Source organism: Leuresthes tenuis, unplaced genomic scaffold (assembly GCF_036924035.1).
Source record: "Leuresthes tenuis unplaced genomic scaffold, fLeuTen1.0.hap1 SCAF_21, whole genome shotgun sequence".
Lineage (NCBI taxonomy): Eukaryota > Metazoa > Chordata > Actinopteri > Atheriniformes > Atherinopsidae > Leuresthes > Leuresthes tenuis.
This window is the reverse complement of record NW_027325375.1, coordinates 1,503,468-1,526,472: the sequence shown is the minus strand read 5'-3', so window position 1 is coordinate 1,526,472 and position 23,005 is coordinate 1,503,468. Positions and strand designations below refer to the sequence as shown.

The following is a 23,005-nucleotide window of genomic DNA, read 5'->3' as shown; positions in this document are numbered from 1 at the left end:
AGTGTCCATCTTTATCTCACTGCCACAGTTTAGAAACAGTTCTAATATCTCAAAGACTGATTCTCTGAGCATGCGTAGTTACAGTCCGTTGACTCCACCTCAAACAGCCTTGTTTCGTTTTTATTGACTATCTCACTTCACAAAAAGAAGACTAAACAGCTTATTTTGGGAGCACTATTTGGACTTTTCGTTTTCGACTTACTGGATCCAAGAGTTTATCGGGGGAGACCGCACTGCGCATGCCCAGCACATCCTCTGGTTGTCCGGTTAATGGCTGCCAGGAAAGATGAACGGATGGGCCCCGTCTTTTCACTGTGAAGCGCATCCAACGAGAGGACCGTTATCTCGGGCGGTTCCGAGTTAAAATGGTCGATAAACGACTCAAAAGGCACACCGAAACCGTTTTTCACAACGTGAACACCTTGAAACGTAAGTTATCTCCTTTTTCCCTAAAAGTCTTGGTCCGTCGCTGCAGCTACTAGCTTAGGATATCTACCAGTCTGTTGCTTGTTAGCTGCGCTTAAGTAGGATTCGGCTTGTCGGCTACGACAGTTGGTCGCAGTCATCATATGATTTAAGTTAAATGCTTTTGTGGAGGCGGAGTGCAACACAAGAACCAATATATTCTGCCGGAAACGTTTACATTTCCCATTGTTTTGAAGCCTGTTGGTTTGATTATCGTAGTTAGTTGGCTAACTAACAGCAATGCTAGCTAACAGCGTTAGCTTTATTTTGTTGGCACTGCGCCTGCTGTCTGCTCGATGCAGCTCATCACCTCCACACTGCACAGACACTGTCATAGCAGGCGTGTAGAATCCCTTTTATATTTCCAACCTGACTGTCACACCTGGGACTGTCTTGCCGAACCAAAGGTGCCGCTGTGCCCTACCGCCTGTAACACCACAACAGGCGGAGTATTGAAGTTAAGAAGGTGTTGCAGTCTTTTTTTGCGGCGCAGTTTAGAGGCTTTTTTTCTCCAGTCGAGACAGAGGGGTTACTAGAGTTCATACCACGCACAGCAGTCGATGCAGCGCTCACTTCTCCATAACGTTTGCAGAGCAGGTGTAATACCAGATTAATTTAAGAGCTGTTTTAGTGAGCTGACTAGGATTTTTAGCCACTGCAGTTTGCTTTTGGTTACTGTGTGAAACACCTGCGGTGACATTTTGCCATCAAAGAGTAAGAAAAACTTGATGATGGTCTGGTTATTTGTTAGTGCACTGTCACTCCCAGCTCCTGCGGGCACTGAAGTTTCTTTTCTTCTCAATATCTATGTGTTAGCCACACTTTTATATCCAAAAAGATTATTTTTAAATGCAGTGTTGCTGGTGTCAGCAATGCAATGGCAACACAATTGAAAGTGTTGCAGTAATTCTGTCACATAATCCGACAGGCCTCCAAATTCTCATGGTTTTTGTTAAACAAATAAAGTTATTGATTTACCTATTGAGCCCAAGCACCGTCACACCCATCCGTGTCAGCATGAATGGATTAGGGCAGATAAAAATACAGCGTTGGATGTGTCCGTTATGTAAGGTGGGGTTCTGTAAAGTGATCTCTGTCCAGCGAATACACAGTTACATAAGTAATCGGGATCCTCTCCCAAAGCTGCAGGGACGATAACAGATGGAAACTCTTGGAGACACTGAGGATTTTGAACAAATCTGGAGCTTTGCATGAATTTAAAGAGGATGGAAACTCGTCTTTGAAGTGGCACAGCTTGAGATGGCACAAAAAGATCTAAATCGGGTGTAAATTAATCATTTTTCTGCCTGTTTGTATAGTTGATGACATCCGACGTGAACTGTTTCCTTGACTCTGCTTCAGAGACTGCATCTGACGAGCTTCTTTGCAGCAATTAGATTGTGGGATTGTAAACAAAGGATTTCAGGAAATACTGCCAGGGCTTTCTTTTGTGGAATCAAAGTTTGAGTACTGCTAGCAATAAAGCAGGGAAACGTGCAAGTTTATGCAAGTTAGTGGTTAAAAGTGACTCTTTAGTTTGATGTAACAGCTAAAAACGAGTGAAAAGCGGTTTTTTTCTGGCTGATTTAGTCACGTAAGCAGCAGCAGAGTCGCTTAACCGTACTAAAACAACATCATCGCAATGCCCTGGAGAAAGAGGCGATCACAATGAAAAGCTTTCTATCATTTTAACCATTAGATCAGATTCAGAACTTGGTGATTACATTAGCTGTTTTTTTGCCTTCTGTAAAGATAGAAATCAGTTTTATTTATGAGCCACATTTATGAGTGATGACACACTTGATTTGATTAGTTAGTACTCTGATAGTTTTTTCCAAAGTGCCTTCTGTAGTAATGGAATAAGGAACTGTTGTGTACTTATGTCCATAGTACTGTCAACAGTGAAAAATGTTAAGTTTTTTTCCAGCTTTCCTTTCTGAAATTCTGAAGTGCTAAAAGAATATGCTACATTTTGCTTTTTGCATGCTTTATGCATGCTTTTTGTATGTTTTTTGCATGCTTTATGCATGTTTTTTGCATGCTTTATGCATGTTTTTTGCATGCTTTTCGCATGCTTTTTGCATGCTTTATGCATGCTTTTTGAATGCTTTATGCATGCTTTTCGCATGCTTTATGCATGCTTTATGCATGCTTTTTGCATGTTAACGTCACAGAAGTAAGTGAAAATAAAGAACTGCCCTTCAAGAGAGAAGCAAAATGTGTACAGACGTATGTTTAATGTTCTGTAAGTGGAGTAAAACATATCTATAAACGTCCAGTTTGGTTTTAGAACAAGGGCTTCTGCACCATGTTGTTCACTTTGGATCCAGGATACAGCATCCTGTCTCGAATACATTTCCTTCTCTCTGCAACAAGTCCAAAACTGAAGTCATGGAGTCATTTGAGAAAGCAGGAAGGATTGCTCATACGTGTGATCTCATGTCACTTTATTTGAACACTTGATTACAAAATATTGCCAGATATCTCGTGTGGTCCATGAATATCTGAATGAGTGATAATATTACTGTCAGGGATTCAGACTACGCTGATGTCTGTTCATTCAGAAAAAAAGTCACTTTTTCTTTTGGTTCCCCTTTCAGTGCTGGGAAATGAAGCCTTCCAGTTAACGGATGCATGTCTCCACTATTTGAGCAAATTGATTACAGACCATTACAAATACTTTGTGGTAATCAATCATGAGACGCTCAGATATTCTCACACCCAGTGGCGGTGCAGTCCAGGACAGGACAGACATCTTGGTAGTCTGGTGGGACCGGATATAACTGTGGTAACCAGTTTATATGCAGGGCTCTCTGCATATGACCGTGTAACCCACAAAATTGTTGTGACCACATAGAGTTGTGTTCTTACGTGATGCCCTGGTGATCATGAAGTGCGGTCCAGGTGGACACTGTGGTAGGAGCGACTGAGCCTCAGCCAGCCTGTAAACCACTGAGTTAAAGGTGTATCATCCCAGTGTGATGGAAAAACTGAGGATGGTTCTATGTGAATAAGCAGAACGTGCACGGATCTCATTTATCAGGGCTGACCTGAATCGTGCCCGCTGACAACACCTGAAGCATGTGGTGTATTTATACAGTTGCCTGTGCCTTGCTCAGCGTTGCTAATGTGCAGTTAGTTTGTATGTAGCACACAATCATTTGCATGTATCTCACTGAATTGGTTACTGAGGGATGGTTGCAAATCATAGTTCTTCACTGGACCAGTCCTGCTTAATTCCTGTGGCGTGTTGGGAGTTGCAGCTCGTTGTAGATTAGATGCATGAAGTTTTCTGCGTTACTTTACGACCGGAAGAATGTCAGAAACAGGATTATTAGGGTTTGGTGTTGATGGCGGCTCCAAAAACCTTTAAAAGTTCATTTGTTTCTGCAGCAAACTTGGTAGCATAATTTGACAGCACTGTTAACTCAGTACCACGATGTACTGAGTTAACAGTGGTTATCAGTGAGTTAACTGTTGGTTATCAGTGAGTTAACAGTGAGTTATCAGTGAGTTAACTGTGAGTTAACAGTGGTTAACTGTGAGATATCAGTGAGTTACCAGTGGTTAACTGAGTTATCAGTGAGTTAACAGTTATTAACTGAGTTATCGGTGAGTTAACAGTGGTTAACAGTGGTTATCAGTGAGTTAACAGTGAGTTATCAGTGAGTTAACTGAGTTAACAGTGGTTAACTGTGAGATATCAGTGAGTTACCAGTGGTTAACTGAGTTATCAGTGGGTTAACAGTGGTTAACAGTGAATTAACAGTGAGTTAACAGTTATTAACTGAGTTATCGGTGAGTTAACTGTTGGTTAACAGTGAGTTAACAGTGAGTTAACAGTGGGTTATCAGTGAGTTAACTGTGAGTTAACAGTGGTTAACTGTGAGATATCAGTGAGTTCCTAGTGGTTAACTGAGTTATCAGTGGGTTAACAGTGGTTAACAGTGAATTAACAGTGAGTTAACAGTTATTAACTGAGTTATCGGTGAGTTAACTGTTGGTTAACAGTGAGTTATCAGTGAGTTAACTGAGTTAACAGTGGTTAACTGTGAGATATCAGTGAGTTACCAGTGGTTAACTGAGTTATCAGTGGGTTAACAGTGGTTAACAGTGAATTAACAGTGAGTTAACAGTTATTAACTGAGTTATCGGTGAGTTACCAGTGGTTAACAGTGGTTATCAGTGAGTTAACTGTTGGTTAACAGTGAGTTATCAGTGAGTTAACTGAGTTAACAGTGGTTAACTGTGAGATATCAGTGAGTTAACAGTGAGTTATCAGTGAGTTAACAGTGAGTTATCAGTGAGTTAACTGAGTTACAAGTGGTTAACCGAGTTATCGGGGAGTTAACAGTGGTTAACTGAGTTATCAGTGAGTTATCCTTGAGTTATCAGTGAGTTAACAGTGAGTTATCAGTGAGTTAACAGTGAGTTATCAGTGAGTTAACTGAGTTACAAGTGGTTAACCGAGTTATCGGGGAGTTAACAGTGGTTAACTGAGTTATCAGTGAGTTATCCTTGAGTTATCAGTGAGTTAACAGTGAGTTATCAGTGGTTAACTGAGTTATCAGTGAGTTACCAGTGGTTAACTGAGTTATCAGTGGGTTATCCTTGAGTTATCAGTGAGTTAACAGTGAGTTACCAGTGCTTAACTGAGTTATCAGTGAGTTACCAGTGCTTAACTGAGTTATCAGTGAGTTACCAGTGCTTAACTGAGTTATCAGTGAGTTACCAGTGGTTAACTGAGTTATCAGTGGGTTAACAGTGGTTATCAGTGGGTTAACAGTGGTTAACAGTGGGTTAACAGTGAGTTAACAGTGAGTTAACAGTGAGTTAACTGAGTTACAAGTGGTTAACTGAGTTATCGGTGGGTTAACAGTGGTTAACCGAGTTATCGGGGAGTTAACAGTGGTTAACTGAGTTATCAGTGAGTTAACTGTGAGTTACCAGTGGTTAACTGAGTTAACTGTGAGTTACCAGTGGTTAACTGAGTTAACTGTGAGTTACCAGTGGTTAACTGAGTTATCAGTGGGTTACCAGTGGTTAACAGTGAGTTAACTGTGAGTTATCAGTGAATTAACAGTGGTTACCAGTGAGTTACCGGTGAGTTACCAGTGGTTAACTGAGTTATCGGTGGGTTAACAATGGTTAACCGAGTTATCGGGGAGTTAACAGTGGTTAACTGAGTTATCAGTGAGTTAACAGTTAACTGAGTTATCTGTGAGTTACCAGTGGTTAACTGAGTTATCAGTGGGTTAACAGTTAACTGAGTTATCGGTGAGTTACCAGTGGTTAACTGAGTTATCAGTGAGTTAACAGTTAACTGAGTTATCTGTGAGTTACCAGTGGTTAACTGAGTTATCAGTGGGTTAACAGTTAACTGAGTTATCGGTGAGTTACCAGTGGTTAACTGAAAACATTTAACATCGGTCACATGCTTTCAGTGAAGTATGTGAGGAGAATGTTCAGTTTTTGGTGTAGCTTAGCACATGCTACAGTCTGGGTTTAGCTTAGCACATGCTACAGTCTGGGTTTAGCTGTAGCTGTAGCTATTATTACCATTAAAGTTTTGAACTGTGTTCGAGTCACTGAGAGTATTCCAGTTCTGTGTTTCATCAAACATTTTGTTTGGGTGGTTTTGATCCTGTTCAGGTTATTTTAGACGCCCCGTCTCGTTGTGGTAACTATGTTCTCCATAAGAGTGTTTTCCAGTGTGATTGAATGGGATTTGTTCAGCTGCAGCCAACCAAAACAAAACTCAACTTACACGAAGTTGTTCTGCTTGTGGTAAGATTTACATTCACTTCCCTCTGTAGGCCACAGATGGAAAAGCCCGTTGTTTTGCTTCATGTGAAACTGTTTGAGTGTTTTGTCACTTCTCATTAGTTTTAACCCCCCCCCCCCGGCTCCCTGTGACCCTCATTAAACCCCTGACTTTGCTGCTGCTTGGCTTTTGGCTGTTTCCCTCATCCTCTGTAAGCAGCAGCATATTAAATTTCCATCTTCTGTTTTTCTTCGGCTTTCTTTCTGTGCAGAGCGCCCACAATCAACATTCCCTCTTCGTGGTCAGTTCTGCCCGCTGATCAGAGGTTAACCTGAGGCCATGGCAGTGAAGGACCGCGTGGAGGCGGTGCTCAATGTGGGCCTGCGTGTTCCCAGCATCATGCTGCTGGACGTCCTGTACCGCTGGGATGTGAGCTCCTTCTTCCAGAAGATCCAGCGCTCCAGCCTTTCCAACAACCCTCTGTTTCAGTACAAATATCTGGCCCTCTACCTGCACTACGTAGGTGAGTGTAATGCACACGCTTAAAGAGGTCTGAACACCTGTCAATCATCTGTCATGCTATGAACATTTATTTCTCTTTTCCAGCAGTCTTGGTTTTACCGCTTTTCATTGGACTTGGGTGTTTTTTCCCCTCAATTTGTCCCGTGTCAGAAGGCTTCTTTGTGGCTGGCTGTTGATTGTCAGCCATAGCTTTGTAGGGACTTCACAGCAGTCAGGGTGGATTATTTGGCTTGACAAGTTGGGTGTGAGCAGGGCCAGTACCTAATTGTTAAAGAATGGGTGAATAAACGCAGCCTGGATCCAGTTTTTACTCATTCAGCTTTGGCATTCAGGAGGTGTGAGACAGTCATAGTTAAAGTGATACCACTGCTAAATGTGTAGCTCTGTCAGAGTCTCACGGAGAAAAACGGTGCTAAGATCCCTGTGATTTTGTTGCAGAGGGTGCACAGCGGGTATAGTTGCTGCTCAGGCTGCTGCAATTGTGAAGACATGAATTATAAAGCCAGGCCTAAACAGCATGGGATTCAAGTCGCTGTGCAGCTCACAAAGCAAAGCCTAGCAAAGCCTGGCTAGAAGGGAACCAACAGCACAGTGCTGAGTTTTCATTGTCTGAGTTTTTTAATGGCTGTGAGCGCTCTGAAACTTGGCTGCAGTTGGTTAATGAGGCAGTGCACTTGGTATGCGCTGATGAACACTGTGGGTGGACCAGCGGGATAAAGGGGGAGCGAGGCAGTAAAACTGGAGTAACTGTTGCTGAGCACTCAGAGGTTTCTGCACATGTTTTATGGTGAGGCTGTCTGTAGCAAAGGCTCATGTGGTTCAGCTGTTAGATGTCACACCGAAACATCTGTCCCATATAGGGCTGCACCATTATGACCAAAATCATAATCACCATTATTTTAATTACGATTAATTAATCGCGATTAATTAATCACGATTATTAATCGCGATTAATTAATCGCGATTATTAATAATGTCTGGAAAAACATGTATTTTTGTTGCAGCATTTATAAACAAACAATGTGGCAACAATTTCTAGTGAAAAATTAAGCTTTAAATTAGAATAAATTATAAATAATGCAAAATAAAAACAAAAACCCAATAATTTAACATTTTAAAGCACTAACTGTATTGATCGGACTCACGTCTTTGGCCAAATAAAAAGATCTGGCTGTTATTCCTGCGTGTCTTTGGGAGGTAGATGGATCGGGTTCTGCCCGGTGGACAGGGTTTCTGTAATGGTTCTCTGGGTTGCCGCTGGACACGAACGGGGATTTTGTGAATTAACATTAGCTTTGGCCTTCATGCAGTCCTCATATTTAGGTTTGTGATGTTTTTTCAGGTGATTTAACAGATTAGTGGTGTTACTCTGGGACAGACACTACTTTCTTACACTCTTTGCAGATAACTTGCTCTTGTTTCACGTCACTTGCCCTGAATCTTGCTCTCATCAGTCTAACTCATGGACTGTCTAACTAGCTGCCTGCAGGCTTGTTATTCAGGCAGCTTAATGAAGCCTTAGCTATGCTGTCGCCCCCTGGTGGTTGGTGGACTACAGGTTCAGAACATGTGGTTCGATGCAGGCAGCAGAGCATTTTGAATGTAAATATCATTGACGATTAGGTTCATTTAATTGTGGCCACCAAATCAATTGTGCAGCCGTAGTCCCACATCAACATCGGCTGTGAGATTTGTGCCTGAACATTCAGTGAGGTGTACAAACAGGAAATGGTAGAGATTGTTTTTAAATGCATTCGTTTTCCTGGCAGGTTACATTCTGAGCTTGGTGCTCCTGACTCTGCCCCGTCAGCACCTAGTTAAACTCTACCTGTATGTTCTTACGGCCCTGCTGCTGTTTGCCGGACACCAAGTCTCGAGGTACACACACACACACACACTTAGGCTGTTTTCCATGGCATCCGGTGCCCAGATTGTTTCTCAATCTCACATTTCATCAGCATTGGGAGATTTCCAGTTTTTGGTGGCTTTATTCTCTCAGGCATATAAACACCCACCTAATGTTTCACTGTTAAAATGTCCTTTAATTGCTTTTTCAGATAGTTTTTAGATCCTTAGACTCACATTGACATAGCGGTGGCTGTGCAGTACAGTGTAGTTTATTTTCTGAAAGATATGACATCATTGGCTGTGAGTTTCCTCTTGGCTACAGATATTGGAGGCTGTCACACTGTATGTCAGTTTTATGTTACAGTTCACAACACATTTGCCTAAATGCTGAGCATTTTGACCCCTTTTTCAGGGATTATGTTCGCAGCGAACTGGATTCTGGCTACGAAGGACCCGTCTACCTGGAACCGCTCTCCATGAACAGATTCACCACTGCACTCATAGGTACTGTACTACACCTTAAAGGGGAACTCCGGTGTTTTTAAACCTTATTTCTGGCATGAAATACGTTCATCTACTCACAGAGAACAGTTTGGTGAAAGTCGGCGTCCTTCGTAAGATATTTAGCTAACAGCAACATGGCAGGATATTTATCAGATTTAGACAACTGTGCTGCAGGGGGGCGTGTGGATGAAGTGGTCCCAGTAGAGTGCCTGTGTAGAAATCCCTCCGTTAGCTCTCCTTTAGCTGCAAGTAGCCACATAACAGAGCTATGAGCTAACAGAGCTATGAGCTAACAGAGCTATGAGCTAACAGCAGCTATGAGCTAACAGCAGCTATGAGCTAACAGAGCTATAGCACACGTTCATTCATTCATTCTTCTTAAAGTATTGGTGAAATAAAGACAGATAATGCCTTATTTAGAGGCTGCATCCTCTAAGCCCCGTTCACTCCGTTATATGGATCTCCAGTTATCTAAATATCTTCCGAAGGACGCCGACTTTCACCAAACTGTTCTCTGTGAGTAGATGAACGTATTTCATGCCAGAAATAAGGTTTAAAAACATTTAATGCATGAAGATGAATGAGGTGCGTGTGTCAGACTGTAAAGATAAGCATCTTGTACTTTGTAAAAAGTATTCTCATTGACTGTTTTAATTGTCTTTAACCGGCACATTTAGTACCTTAAAAGTCATTTAGTTTAAATGGAAAATGTTGCAGCGTGTCTGGTTTATGAGACCTGCTTTCATCTTACCTGGGGAAAGGGATGGAGTTATAGATGGACCATACAGAGGGCTGATTTGGCTGTACAGTGGAAGTCTGAGAAAGGGAAACTAACACTGTAACAAAAATAGACCGTTACTGAAAGGTTTGAGGACAAAGTCCACTTACTTTGTCTTTTATGGTCAATATTTTGTCACAACTTTAGGACAGATTCTGATTAAAAGTCAAGCCGACTTTATTTATAAAGCAACAGACCAACTCGGAGCATTAAAAACACAGATGGATACAAAATATTAACACAGAGGACACATGAAAGATGATATAAAACAAATAAAATGCTCGTGCTGGGTCAAAAAGATGAGTTTAAAGAACAGATTTACAAATACACAGCGTCTGATACGCCAAGGCAGCCAGTTCCAAAGCCGAGGTGCTGCCACAGGAAAGGCTCTGTCTGCTCCGAGCGACCGGGAGTCGTAAAGCTCAGAGAGGCAGGGCACAGCGGGACCATTTTAAGATCTAAAAACGAGGCTCTCGCTTCCTTGAACTAGTTAAAAGACGTGCAGCTGGAGGTGAGACAGGCTCTGGGAGTGTTACAGTAATCCAAAGAACGCTGTTTTAAAGTCCCACTGAGATGAGTTTGTTCATATATGTGCGTGCATGTCCTTTCAGGTCAGCTGGTGGTGTGCACGCTGTGTTCCTGTGTGATGCAGACCAAGAGGATATGGCTTTTCTCTGCTCACCTGCTCCCCCTGGTGGCCAGGCTGTGTCTGGTCCCCCTGGAGACCATCGTTTTCATCAATCGGTTCTCCATGATCTTCACTGGCTTGGAGGTCATTTACTTCCTGGCCTCCAACTTACTGGTACCATATAATTTGGCCAAAACTGCGTACAGGGAGCTGGCTCAGGTAAAACTGTGACTCTGGTCCAAAGACTGTCCACAGATTTCCCATTTTCACGCTAACCCCTACCTTTCACTCCTTCATTTGGGCCCCTCTTTCTCCCCCTCAGGTGGTGGAAGTGTACGGCCTGTTAGCTTTAGGTATGTCTCTGTGGAACCAGCTGGTCCTTCCAGTCCTCTTCATGTGTTTCTGGCTCCTGCTGTTTGCTCTGCAGATCTACTCCTACTTCAGCACCAGAGACCAGCCTACCTCAAGGGAGAGGCTTCTTTTCCTCTTTCTTACAAGGTAAATAATTCAGACTATGAGGGCTGTCCTAATAGAGCTTTAACAGTGTTTTATATGGATATTTATAATATGTGTAAGACTGTGACACACAAGTGTAAATATGTTGTAATAAACTGTTACATATATAGGATTTTCTAGTCTTTCTGAATTGAGATAATCTCTAAGCTGCAGTACAGAACAAATACAGTTCAAACTAAAGGAAAAGTCACTAAATTTCACTAAGAAGGACCTTAAATCTTCTTCATAGTCAAAGTCTGTGTTGAAGGAAAACTTCAACCGTCTTTGATCTTGAAATATCCATAAAGTATATCCGGTCTAGCCTTAATGAGCAGATTTCTAAAGAGTTCAGAGGCCTTTCCTACGGACAACAGCACCTTTGAACTGATGCACTGCAGTGTTCTTAAGGCCTTTTTGGCCTGAGTAAAAATAGAATTAGGGTAATGTTCCTGGATTTCATGATGAGTGGATAAATCGTACGTCCTCCTGGAAATTAAAGGGGAACTCCGGTGTTTTTAAACCTTATTTCTGGCATGAAATACGTTCATCTACTCACCGAGAACAGTTTGGTGAAAGTCGGCGTCCTTCAGAAGATATTTAGATAACTGGAGATCCATATAACGGAGAGAACGGGGCTTAGAGGATGCAGCCTCTAAATAAGGCATTATCTGTCTTTATTTCACCAATACTTTAAGAAGAATGAATGAATGAACGTGTGCTATAGCTCTGTTAGCTCATAGCTCTGTTAGCTCATAGCTCTGTTAGCTCATAGCTGCTGTTAGCTCATAGCTCTGTTAGCTCATAGCTGCTGTTAGCTCATAGCTCTGTTAGCTCATAGCTCTGTTAGCTCATAGCTCTGTTAGCACATAGCTGCTGTTAGCTCATAGCTCTGTTAGCTTATAGCTGCTGTTAGCTCATAGCTCTGTTAGCTCATAGCTGCTGTTAGCTCATAGCTGCTGTTAGCTCATAGCTGCTGTTAGCTCATAGCTCTGTTAGCTCATAGCTGCTGTTAGCTCATAGCTCATAGCTGCTGTTAGCTCATAGCTGCTGTTAGCTCATAGCTCTGTTAGCTCATAGCTGCTGTTAGCTCATAGCTCTGTTAGCTCATAGCTGCTGTTAGGTCATAGCTGCTGTTAACTCATAGCTCTGTTAGCTCATAGCTGCTGTTAGCTCATAGCTGCTGTTATGTGGCTACTTGCGGCTATAGGAGAGCTAACGGAGTTCTACTCTGCTGGAGTTCCCCTTTAAATCTTCAGTTCTGGCAGGATAAACCTGCAGAGTTTCCATATTCCTGTCGTTTAGAGGCGTTCCAGCAGGACAGTGTTGACTGGTTTGTGTTCTCAGGTAGAATTAGATTAAACGGGGCTGTTAAAAAGTCTTAAATCTGACTTGTTGACACCTGCAGAGGCATCACTGTTCACTCTGTGTGCATCAGGATTTGATCAAAGGTGATTGTATCTCTGCCCTGTTTTGTAATCAGCATTCACTGTCCCCCTTTGTGCCCCCCCCACACTGCTCTCTCCCCCATCTGTGTCCTCAGTATTGCAGAATGTTGCAGCACACCTTACTCTCTGCTGGGTCTGGTGTTCACCGTGTCCTTCATCGCGCTGGGAGTCCTCACTCTGTGCAAGTTCTACCTTCAGGGCTACAGAGCGTTCATGAATGACAACACCATGCACAGGTTGGTGGGCGGGGGAGTGCTTTGTCTTGTCTGGGTCCGTGCTGTCAGTTAAAACCGTCCTCCGTGTCCCGCCTGTGCAGAGGCATGACGGAAGGCATCACTCTGCTCATCCTCGCTGTCCAGACTGGCCTGATAGAGCTGCAGGTCATCCACAGAGCATTCCTCCTCTCCATTATCCTCTTCATCGTTGTTGCTTCCATCCTGCAGTCCATGCTGGAGATAGCTGACCCCATCGTTCTGGCCCTGGGAGCCTCCAGAGACAAGTAAGATGATGTATTACTGTGCATTTAAAGGTCAGCACCAGGCACACCTTAAAAGGCAGGCGGTTGTTCTGGAAAGAGGAAATCTAACCTGCATGAAAGCCTTTGAGCTGAGTTCATGTTGCTTCTGCTCTGCTCCTCCAGGAGTCTGTGGAAGCACTTCCGAGCGGTGTCTCTGTGCCTCTTCTTGCTGATTTTTCCAGCCTATATGGCGTATATGATCTGTCAGTTCTTCCACATGGACTTCTGGCTCCTCATCATCATCTCCTCATCGATCCTCACCTCGCTGCAGGTAAAGTTGGAGTCCGCTGCTGCCACATCACGGCTGCTCTGCCTCCCTTCACTCACACACACTTGGATCAATTCTTCTCATTTAGTGCTTTTTCTTTCATTTTTACACACATATACACTCCATTTGGGAAACTCCTTGATTTGGTATTTTGCCCAAGGGCACTTCAACAGATCTTCAGCAAATGTTGACAGGAGGTGCTGGAATCCAAGCAGCCCTGGCGCGCCTCTTCAGCCACAGCCAGGCCTACTTTTTCTCCTTTCAGTGCTTTAAGAGGCTAAAACATGAGGCGTGTGCTGGGGGTTGAGCATCTTTAAGCGTGTGTTCAGCTGAGTAACAATGAGACACTCCTTCATCACCTCCAGGTCCTCGGCACTCTGCTCATCTACGTTCTCTTCATGGTGGAGGAGTTTCGAAAGGCTCCCGTAGAGAACATGGACGAGGTCATTTACTGTGTCAACGGCACCTACAGACTGCTGGAGTTTCTGGTAAATCTCCCACTCAGAATCACAGCAAAGGCAGCTGATAAGGTAGAGTGTCGCTGCCTCACTGTCTCTGCTTGCCTTCCCTTGCAGGTGGCGGTGTGTGTGGTCTGCTACGGCGTGTCGGAGACCGTCTTCGGGGAGTGGAGCGTCATGGGCAGCACCATCATCCTGGTCCACTCCTACTATAACGTGTGGCTCAGAGCCCAGCTGGGCTGGCAGAGCTTCCTGCTCAGGAGAGACGCCGTGAACAAGATCAAAAGCCTCCCCACAGCCAGTAAGGCACAGCTGGAGCAGTACAATGACATCTGTGCGATCTGCTTCCAGGTATGCAAAGTCTCCTGTGCTCGGGAAGAACCAGAACCATGTACAGCACTGCTGACGCTGAATTTGATTCCTTGCAGGACATGAACAGTGCTGTGATCACGCCGTGCAGCCATTTCTTCCACGCTGGCTGTCTGAAGAAGTGGTTGTATGTCCAGGAAACCTGTCCTCTGTGTCATTCCCAACTGAAGAGCCAAACCCCGGCTGTCCCCAGCCAGGACAGTCCTGCAGCCAATCAGAGCCCAGCGGGGGCGGAGGAGGCCTCCGCCAGCAGCAAGGAGGAGGAGGAGAGAGAAAAAGGACCTGAAACCTCCTCCTCCTCCGGCCCGCCCTCTTCAGCCGCCGTCAGGCCTCCATCAGCACCTCCTCCACCTGAGTCTCTGCAGAACCAGTCCTCTGACACTCCTCCATGTTGCCCCCACACAGTCGCCCCCTCGTCTTCGCAGGTTCTCGCCCCTTCAGAGATGACACCTGCCGAGTCCCCCCCCCCACGCCGCCTCTGAACTTCACCGCAACGCACACAACACACACGCATGCATGCACCGAAAACCCAACCTTAGAGCCTCCATCTGCTTCTCCCCGCCCCACCGTGAGGGAGACCCAACTCTTCAGAGAGAGAAAGAAGCCCAAACGGGTCCCGGAGCAGGTTCCTGTCCTCTTTAGACGCTTATCTGAGAACGGTTTCCCACTCATGTCACGCTGGCGGTTATTTTTCCCTTTCCGGGGACGATCCCATCTGAGAAATAATTGGTTGTACGATATCATGTCCACACAATGTGAAATCTTAGAACTATCATGTCCTGTGTTTCATACATGGAGCTCCGCGGCGGCGGCGGCGGCGGCGGCGGCGGTGGGGATGACCTGTTTTGTCCTTTTCAGACGCGCTCCGTGGCCCCTCCATGCCTTTGTTTGTGCAGCCTCTCTTTCTTACACTTTGGGTCCCCCGTGGGCCCGTCTGTGCCATGAAGAGTGGATCAGAGCAGCTTCGGTGGGTGATGGGTGGTTTTAAACCGTGAAAAAGTCTTAACATTTGGGTCATTCTGCTGGATGACGGTCGGCTGAGCATCAATGGGACTGAATGTTGTGTTTGAGGCCGTCATTTGACCCGAAGCCTGGTGCTAAGCAGCTGTGGTCTCACCATTTGTCGTTGTGTATAAAAGTCAGCGGGTTCACTTGGAATAACTAATTAATTTCTTATGTCAAGCTTTCGCTATTATACTGCTTCAATATTATATTTGAATCAAATTGTTTGGCTGGTCCCAGCAAAAAAAACACAAAAAAAACGGCTCTATTCCTCATTGCCAAAGTTTTCTATCGCTGTTACAGAAAGGTTATTTTTACAGCTGTTCATTGGACGCAGCGTGGTGCCGAAGGACTGAAGAAGCAGAGGAAGGCGGCTTTATTTCACTCGTTTTCTCAGACCATCCACATCCTCCTGCTGCTCGGTCACTTCACCACCAGCAAATTGAGCCATTTGATAGCTTTCTTTTCCTGATCCTGCACTCTCTCGCTCTCTCACACTCGGCAGAAGGTGGCTCTGGAGCTTAGGAAACGGAGCAAAAAGACTAAAATGGAGGATGGAGTCTTGATGCACGCCGCCACTCTTCCCACAGAATTTATTTTTGCTCTAACCTCGTCTTTTCTACCCTTCTCTCTCTCTTCTTTGTCTCCTTTGGGTTGTATTTGCACTAATGTCATTTATACTAGCGGCGCTCCAAAGCTGTTTCCCGTGGCGTTCGGCGACCAAAAACCCTCTGATGTTTGTGACGGGGGAAACGGCGGCGCCCGTGTGTGTGTTCGTGTTGAACCGTAGGCGTGTTGATGCGGTCGGGGCGGCGTTTCTTCGGCTCTCTGACCTGAGGCCGCTCAGTGTTACCCGGCTCCTGTCTGTATGACGCGTCTCGGGCTGGTGTGATCGCTGCGGCGCCCTGTGCGCTCCGGAGCGGGATCAGCATGGCGCCGACGGACAGGAGGCGTCCTACTTAACCCTTTACAGTGTTGCCACGGCTCTAACTACAGGTCTTATTACTCTGAATGACTTCCTGGTTGACTTTGGCTGCAGGGCTGAGAATGAATACACGAGTGTAGGATCCAACCTGGCCAATGGCGTTTAACTTTGTTTTATTTTTTAAGAGATGAAATGTAGAGTTTGTATTTTGCACACGTTCCTCTGAAAGGTGAAGATTAGGACTTCCTGCTTCTGTTTTCTTTTTAAACACGACTCCGTTCTTTAGACTTTGATTTAAAATGAAGCGCCCGACCCGGAGGGCGAGGCTGTGAGCCGCTGGGGGGTCCAGGGCTCTAATGCTGATGCTGTGAGAGGTGATTGGGAGAAGTGGTTTCCGTAGTAACCAGGAGAAATAATAATCATCTGGTCACTCGGAGCCACCCTGCTTGAAGTCTGAAATGTCCAGATGTTTTGGAGACATTTGGAGCAATTTGAATCAGAATTGTGTGAAATGTGTCTACGGCTGCCTGAAGAGATTCTCTCTCTGTGGCTGACAGATGTGTAACAAAGCTGCCCGGCGTTGTTGCCTCTGACTGACAGATGTGGCGTTGTTGCCTCTGGCTGACAGATGTGTAACGCGGCGTTGTTGCCTCTGACTGACAGATGTGTAACGCGGCGTTGTTGCCTCTGACTGACAGATGTGTAACGCGGCGTTGTTGCCTCTGGCTGACAGATGTGTAACGCGGCGTTGTTGCCTCTGGCTGACAGATGTGTAACACATCTGCCCGGCGTTGTTGCCTCTGGCTGACAGATGTGTAACGCGGCGTTGTTGCCTCTGGCTGACAGATGTGTAACGCGGCGTTGTTGCCTCTGGCTGACAGATGTGTAACGCGGCGTTGTTGCCTCTGGCTGACAGATGTGTAACGCGGCGTTGTTGCCTCTGGCTGACAGATGTGTAACGCGGCGTTGTTGCCTCTGGCTGACAGATGTGTAACGCGGCGTTGTTGCCTCTGGCTGACAGATGTGTAACGCGGCGTTGTTGCCTCTGGCTGACAGATGTGTAACACATCTGCCCGGCGTTGTTGCCTCTGGCTGACAGATGTGTAACGCGGCGTTGTTGCCTCTGGCTGACAGATGTGTAACGCGGCGTTGTTGCCTCTGGCTGACAGATGTGTAACGCAGCGTTGTTGCCTCTGGCTGACAGATGTGTAACGCAGCGTTGTTGCCTCTGGCTGACAGATGTGTAACGCGGCGTTGTTGCCTCTGACTGACAGATGTGTAACACATCTGTCCGGCGTTGTTGCCTCTGACTGACAGATGTGTAACGCAGCGTTGTTGCCTCTGGCTGACAGATGTGTAACGCGGCGTTGTTGCCTCTGACTGACAGATGTGTAACGCGGCGTTGTTGCCTCTGGCTGACAGATGTGTAATGCGGCGTTGTTGCCTCTGGCTGACAGATGTGTAACGCGGCGTTGTTGCCTCTGACTGACAGATGTGTAACGCAGCGTTGTTGCCTCTGGCTGACAGATGTGTAACAAAGCTGCCCGGCGTTGTTGCCTCTGACTGACAGATGTGTAACGCGGCGTTGTTGCCTCTGACTGACAGATGTGTAATGCGGCGTTGTTGCCTCTGGCTGACAGATGTGTAACGCGGCGTTGTTGCCTCTGACTGACAGATGTGTAATGCGGCGTTGTTGCCTCTGGCTGACAGATGTGTAACGCGGCGTTGTTGCCTCTGACTGACAGATGTGTAACGCAGCGTTGTTGCCTCTGGCTGACAGATGTGGCGTTGTTGCCTCTGGCTGACAGATGTGTAACGCGGCGTTGTTGCCTCTGGCTGACAGATGTGTAATGCGGCGTTGTTGCCTCTGGCTGACAGATGTGTAACGCGGCGTTGTTGCCTCTGACTGACAGATGTGTAACGCAGCGTTGTTGCCTCTGGCTGACAGATGTGTAACACATCTGCCCGGCGTTGTTGCCTCTGACTGACAGATGTGTAACGCGGCGTTGTTGCCTCTGGCTGACAGATGTGTAACAAAGCTGTCCGGCGTTGTTGCCTCTGGCTGACAGATGTGGCGTTGTTGCCTCTGGCTGACAGATGTGTAACGCGGCGTTGTTGCCTCTGACTGACAGATGTGTAATGCGGCGTTGTTGCCTCTGGCTGACAGATGTGTAACGCGGCGTTGTTGCCTCTGACTGACAGATGTGTAACGCAGCGTTGTTGCCTCTGGCTGACAGATGTGTAACAAAGCTGCCCGGCGTTGTTGCCTCTGGCTGACAGATGTGGCGTTGTTGCCTCTGGCTGACAGATGTGTAACGCGGCGTTGTTGCCTCTGGCTGACAGATGTGTAATGCGGCGTTGTTGCCTCTGGCTGACAGATGTGTAACGCGGCGTTGTTGCCTCTGACTGACAGATGTGTAACGCAGCGTTGTTGCCTCTGGCTGACAGATGTGTAACAAAGCTGCCCGGCGTTGTTGCCTCTGGCTGACAGATGTGTAACGCGGCGTTGTTGCCTCTGACTGACAGATGTGTAATGCGGCGTTGTTGCCTCTGGCTGACAGATGTGTAACGCGGCGTTGTTGCCTCTGACTGACAGATGTGTAACACATCTGCCCGGCGTTGTTACCTCTGACTGACAGATGTGTAACACATCTGCCCGGCGTTGTTACCTCTGACTGACAGATGTGTAACAAAGCTGCCCGGCGTTGTTGCCTCTGGCTGACAGATGTGTAACACATCTGCCCGGCGTTGTTGCCTCTGGCTGACAGATGTGTAACGCGGCGTTGTTGCCTCTGGCTGACAGATGTGTAACAAAGCTGCCCGGCGTTGTTGCCTCTGGCTGACAGATGTGTAACAAAGCTGCCCGGCGTTGTTGCCTCTGGCTGACAGATGTGGTGTTGTTGCCTCTGGCTGACAGATGTGTAACGCAGCGTTGTTGCCTCTGGCTGACAGATGTGTAACACATCTGCCCGGCGTTGTTGCCTCTGACTGACAGATGTGTAACAAAGCTGCCCGGCGTTGTTGCCTCTGGCTGACAGATGTGTAACGCAGCGTTGTTGCCTCTGGCTGACAGATGTGTAACAAAGCTGTCCGGCGTTGTTGCCTCTGGCTGACAGATGTGTAACGCGGCGTTGTTGCCTCTGGCTGACAGATGTGTAACGCAGCGTTGTTGCCTCTGGCTGACAGATGTGTAACGCGGCGTTGTTGCCTCTGGCTGACAGATGTGTAACGCGGCGTTGTTGCCTCTGGCTGACAGATGTGTAACAAAGCTGCCCGGCGTTGTTGCCTCTGGCTGACAGATGTGTAACGCGGCGTTGTTGCCTCTGGCTGACAGATGTGTAACAAAGCTGCCCGGCGTTGTTGCCTCTGGCTGACAGATGTGTAACACATCTGTCCGGCGTTGTTGCCTCTGGCTGACAGATGTGGCGTTGTTGCCTCTGGCTGACAGATGTGTAACAAAGCTGCCCGGCGTTGTTGCCTCTGGCTGACAGATGTGGCGTTGTTGCCTCTGGCTGACAGATGTGGCGTTGTTGCCTCTGACTGACAGATGTGGCGTTGTTGCCTCTGGCTGACAGATGTGTAACGCGGCGTTGTTGCCTCTGACTGACAGATGTGTAACACATCTGCCCGGCGTTGTTACCTCTGACTGACAGATGTGTAACACATCTGCCCGGCGTTGTTACCTCTGACTGACAGATGTGTAACACATCTGCCCGGCGTTGTTGCCTCTGGCTGACAGATGTGTAACACATCTGCCCGGCGTTGTTGCCTCTGGCTGACAGATGTGTAACGCGGCGTTGTTGCCTCTGGCTGACAGATGTGTAACAAAGCTGCCCGGCGTTGTTGCCTCTGGCTGACAGATGTGGCGTTGTTGCCTCTGACTGACAGATGTGGCGTTGTTGCCTCTGGCTGACAGATGTGGCGTTGTTGCCTCTGGCTGACAGATGTGGCGTTGTTGCCTCTGACTGACAGATGTGGCGTTGTTGCCTCTGACTGACAGATGTGTAACGCGGCGTTGTTGCCTCTGGCTGACAGATGTGGCGTTGTTGCCTCTGACTGACAGATGTGGCGTTGTTGCCTCTGACTGACAGATGTGTAACGCAGCGTTGTTGCCTCTGGCTGACAGATGTGTAACACATCTGCCCGGCGTTGTTGCCTCTGGCTGACAGATGTGTAACAAAGCTGCCCGGCGTTGTTGCCTCTGACTGACAGATGTGGCGTTGTTGCCTCTGGCTGACAGATGTGGCGTTGTTGCCTCTGGCTGACAGATGTGTAACACATCTGTCCGGCGTTGTTGCCTCTGGCTGACAGATGTGTAACGCGGCGTTGTTGCCTCTGGCTGACAGATGTGTAACGCGGCGTTGTTGCCTCTGACTGACAGATGTGTAACGCAGCGTTGTTGCCTCTGGCTGACAGATGTGGCGTTGTTGCCTCTGGCTGACAGATGTGTAACGCGGCGTTGTTGCCTCTGGCTGACAGATGTGTAACGCGGCGTTGTTGCCTCTGGCTGACAGATGTGGCGTTGTTGCCTCTGGCTGACAGATGTGTAACGCGGCGTTGTTGCCTCTGGCTGACAGATGTGGCGTTGTTGCCTCTGGCTGACAGATGTGTAACGCGGCGTTGCCTCTGGCTGACAGATGTGGCGTTGTTGCCTCTGGCTGACAGATGTGTAACGCGGCGTTGCCTCTGGCTGACAGATGTGGCGTTGTTGCCTCTGGCTGACAGATGTGTAACGCGGCGTTGCCTCTGGCTGACAGATGTGGCGTTGTTGCCTCTGGCTGACAGATGTGTAACTGACAGATGTGTAACTGACAGATGTGTAACTGACAGATGTGTGGACAGAGTCTCAGAAGGACAGATGTTGCGTTCAGGGCCGCTCTCCCTCAGTTTCTTTCTGTCTGGTTCATTTCAGCTCACACAGATTTATAAAATCCCGGCTCTGAATGCCGCCATGTTCTGTTCAGATGTCCCACAGCTGGGTTCGGACCGGTTCGGACCAGATCGGACCGGTTCGGACCGGATCTCTGGCGTTGCCTTGGTTTTTTTTTTTTTTCTTTTTTTTTTTTCTGAAAAAGGTGAATGTCTAATAAAGAAGAACCACCCACTCTGGAAACTGTCTGATCTTTATTAATGTTTGGTTTGACAGTCTGTTAAATGTGTGCGCGTGTGTGTGTGCGTGTGAGACATATACGCGCACGTGCACGCTGAATGAATAAAGCACAGGTGACGCAAAGCAGCAGTTCATCCATCCTTGTTGCTGAGTTCGCATCCTTTCTGCAGAAAATGGCCCAAAGTGTTCAAACTCCAGAAGTCCAGCTGAGATGAGGCCCGCGAGTCCTTCACCTGACGTCACCTGTATCCTGATCGATTAAATCGATTCCTCCCTCAGTCATCCTGTCGCTGACCGTCTTCTTCTGCTTCGGTGTCAGTGAGGGTTTGACCTCGTAATGCTTTTGAGTTTTTCTCTCTGGTTAAAAACAAAAGTGAGACGTTATGACGTATTTTCTGCCTCTCGCCGATTGGCTCGTTGGGTCGACGCACTAATTTCACGTCATGCAGCAGAAAATGAGCGACTCTGCAAAGCCTACGGGTCCGTTTCTGGGTCAGCATCCTGCCAGGCTGTTTTTAAAAAAGAGAAAAAGTAGGAGACATTAATGTTGGGGCAGGATCCCTGGCAGGCGACCAGCCGCTACCCGAGCCTCTGAACTGCACACATTTGCATATTCAGACTTGTGCGGAATGTAAATTACAAGTTTTTTTCCTCCCTCGGCTCCATCTGAGAGAAAAAAGCAAAGATCACAGCAGTTTTATCTAACTTTTTGGTTTTATATGCTTTCCAAAGTCAAAGTCTGTGAAATAAAATAAGTTTTTTTGCGTCACGTCACGTGTTCCATGAACCATTTCTAATTTCCACCAGGGGCCGGAGCTGAGCTCTTCTGTGGACCCGGAGCCGACAGGGACACATTTTTGGATTCAGATCATAGTTCTTAGATGGAATAATAACGCTGCTGATAAGAAAAAAGAAGAATTTGCTTTCAGGTGTTACCGGACGGAGCGGCGGCGGGCTGCAGTTGCACTGATCGGACGCCAGATGGTGCTGTTGTGCTTTTTTAGTTTTTTTCTCACACCGACATGGAAGAAACCGCCGCATCAGTCACACGCGCACACACACGCTCACACTCCGAAGACCCTGCTACACCCATCAGAGTAAATCAGTGAGTTTTTGGTGTTTAAAAAAAAAAAAAGGAAAAAAACATCTGATATGAGATATTTTCCTTTAATCTTCATGTTGTTTATTTTGCTCAAACACTTCCGGTAATGCTCGTGCGTGCTTCTGCGTGATTATGCATCGGAATTATTGTTTTTTTCCCCCACATAAATTATCACCTTTAAGGTTTTTAATTCAGCACGTGAAACGTGAATTAACACGTATGTGTTTGGAATAAATCGGCTTTGATGCGCGGTTTAACTACGGAAGCCTCCCTGATTTTCAGTCGGCCTGCTTTAAATATGATTATTGATTTAACAAAAAAATAAAATTAAAAAAAATCACCAAACAATTGATTTTAATTTAATCTGTTTTTAACCCTTTCATTTACTTAATTTAGCTGCGCGTGACCAAAACTCACGGATAAACATTTCCTTCAATCCGTTTAATCCTTTTATTATTATTATTTTCCACGTATAATTAATAAAAAGCGGTGAACGCAGGTGTTTCTTCCCCCCCACGCCAGTGGTTCCTCCGGCCCTCGCAGCTCTGCCTTCTCACCTCTTCTCTCTCCTGTAAATTCCACGCGCACTGACCCGCCTCCGTGTCCGTACGAGCGGGAAAGTGCAGCATAAAAGACTCTTCTTCTTCTCCTTAATCAAGGTCAAGAGCGTTTTCCAGCCGCCTTTGGGAATTAAAGCCTGGAACGGCGCCAGGTCGTCCTGCCAATCATTTTCACAGAAACTTGTTGACCCCTCGCGCCTCAGCGGATCAATGCGCCGCTGTTGGTTTCATTCTATAAAAAAAAA

General features: G+C 46.6%; 1 protein-coding gene across 1 annotated transcript; it reads left to right on the top strand.

Moving 5' to 3' along the window:
* The first annotated feature begins 131 nt into the window (after positions 1-131).
* On the top strand, positions 132-16,573 carry LOC140279767 (RING finger protein 145-like). Its single transcript, XM_072374934.1, has 12 exons — positions 132-429; positions 6,501-6,752; positions 8,521-8,629; positions 9,012-9,103; positions 10,493-10,728; positions 10,832-11,007; positions 12,545-12,685; positions 12,766-12,948; positions 13,090-13,237; positions 13,600-13,722; positions 13,810-14,043; positions 14,121-16,573. The coding sequence occupies exons 2-12, from the start codon at positions 6,569-6,571 to the stop codon at positions 14,541-14,543; spliced, it is 2,049 nt and encodes a 682-aa protein (XP_072231035.1). The 5' UTR covers positions 132-429; positions 6,501-6,568; the 3' UTR covers positions 14,544-16,573.
* Positions 16,574-23,005: the final 6,432 nt, after the last annotated feature.

What these genes read in the sequence shown, in the direction of transcription:
- LOC140279767 (XM_072374934.1), top strand. Translation starts at nt 6,569, where the DNA reads ATGGCAGTGAAGGACCGCGTGGAGGCGGTGCTCAATGTGGGCCTGCGT. An exon ending in CTTTTCCTCTTTCTTACAAG is followed by an intron (nt 11,008 to 12,544) that starts GTAAATAATTCA and finishes CTGTGTCCTCAG; the next exon opens with TATTGCAGAATGTTGCAGCA. An exon ending in AATGACAACACCATGCACAG is followed by an intron (nt 12,686 to 12,765) that starts GTTGGTGGGCGG and finishes CCGCCTGTGCAG; the next exon opens with AGGCATGACGGAAGGCATCA.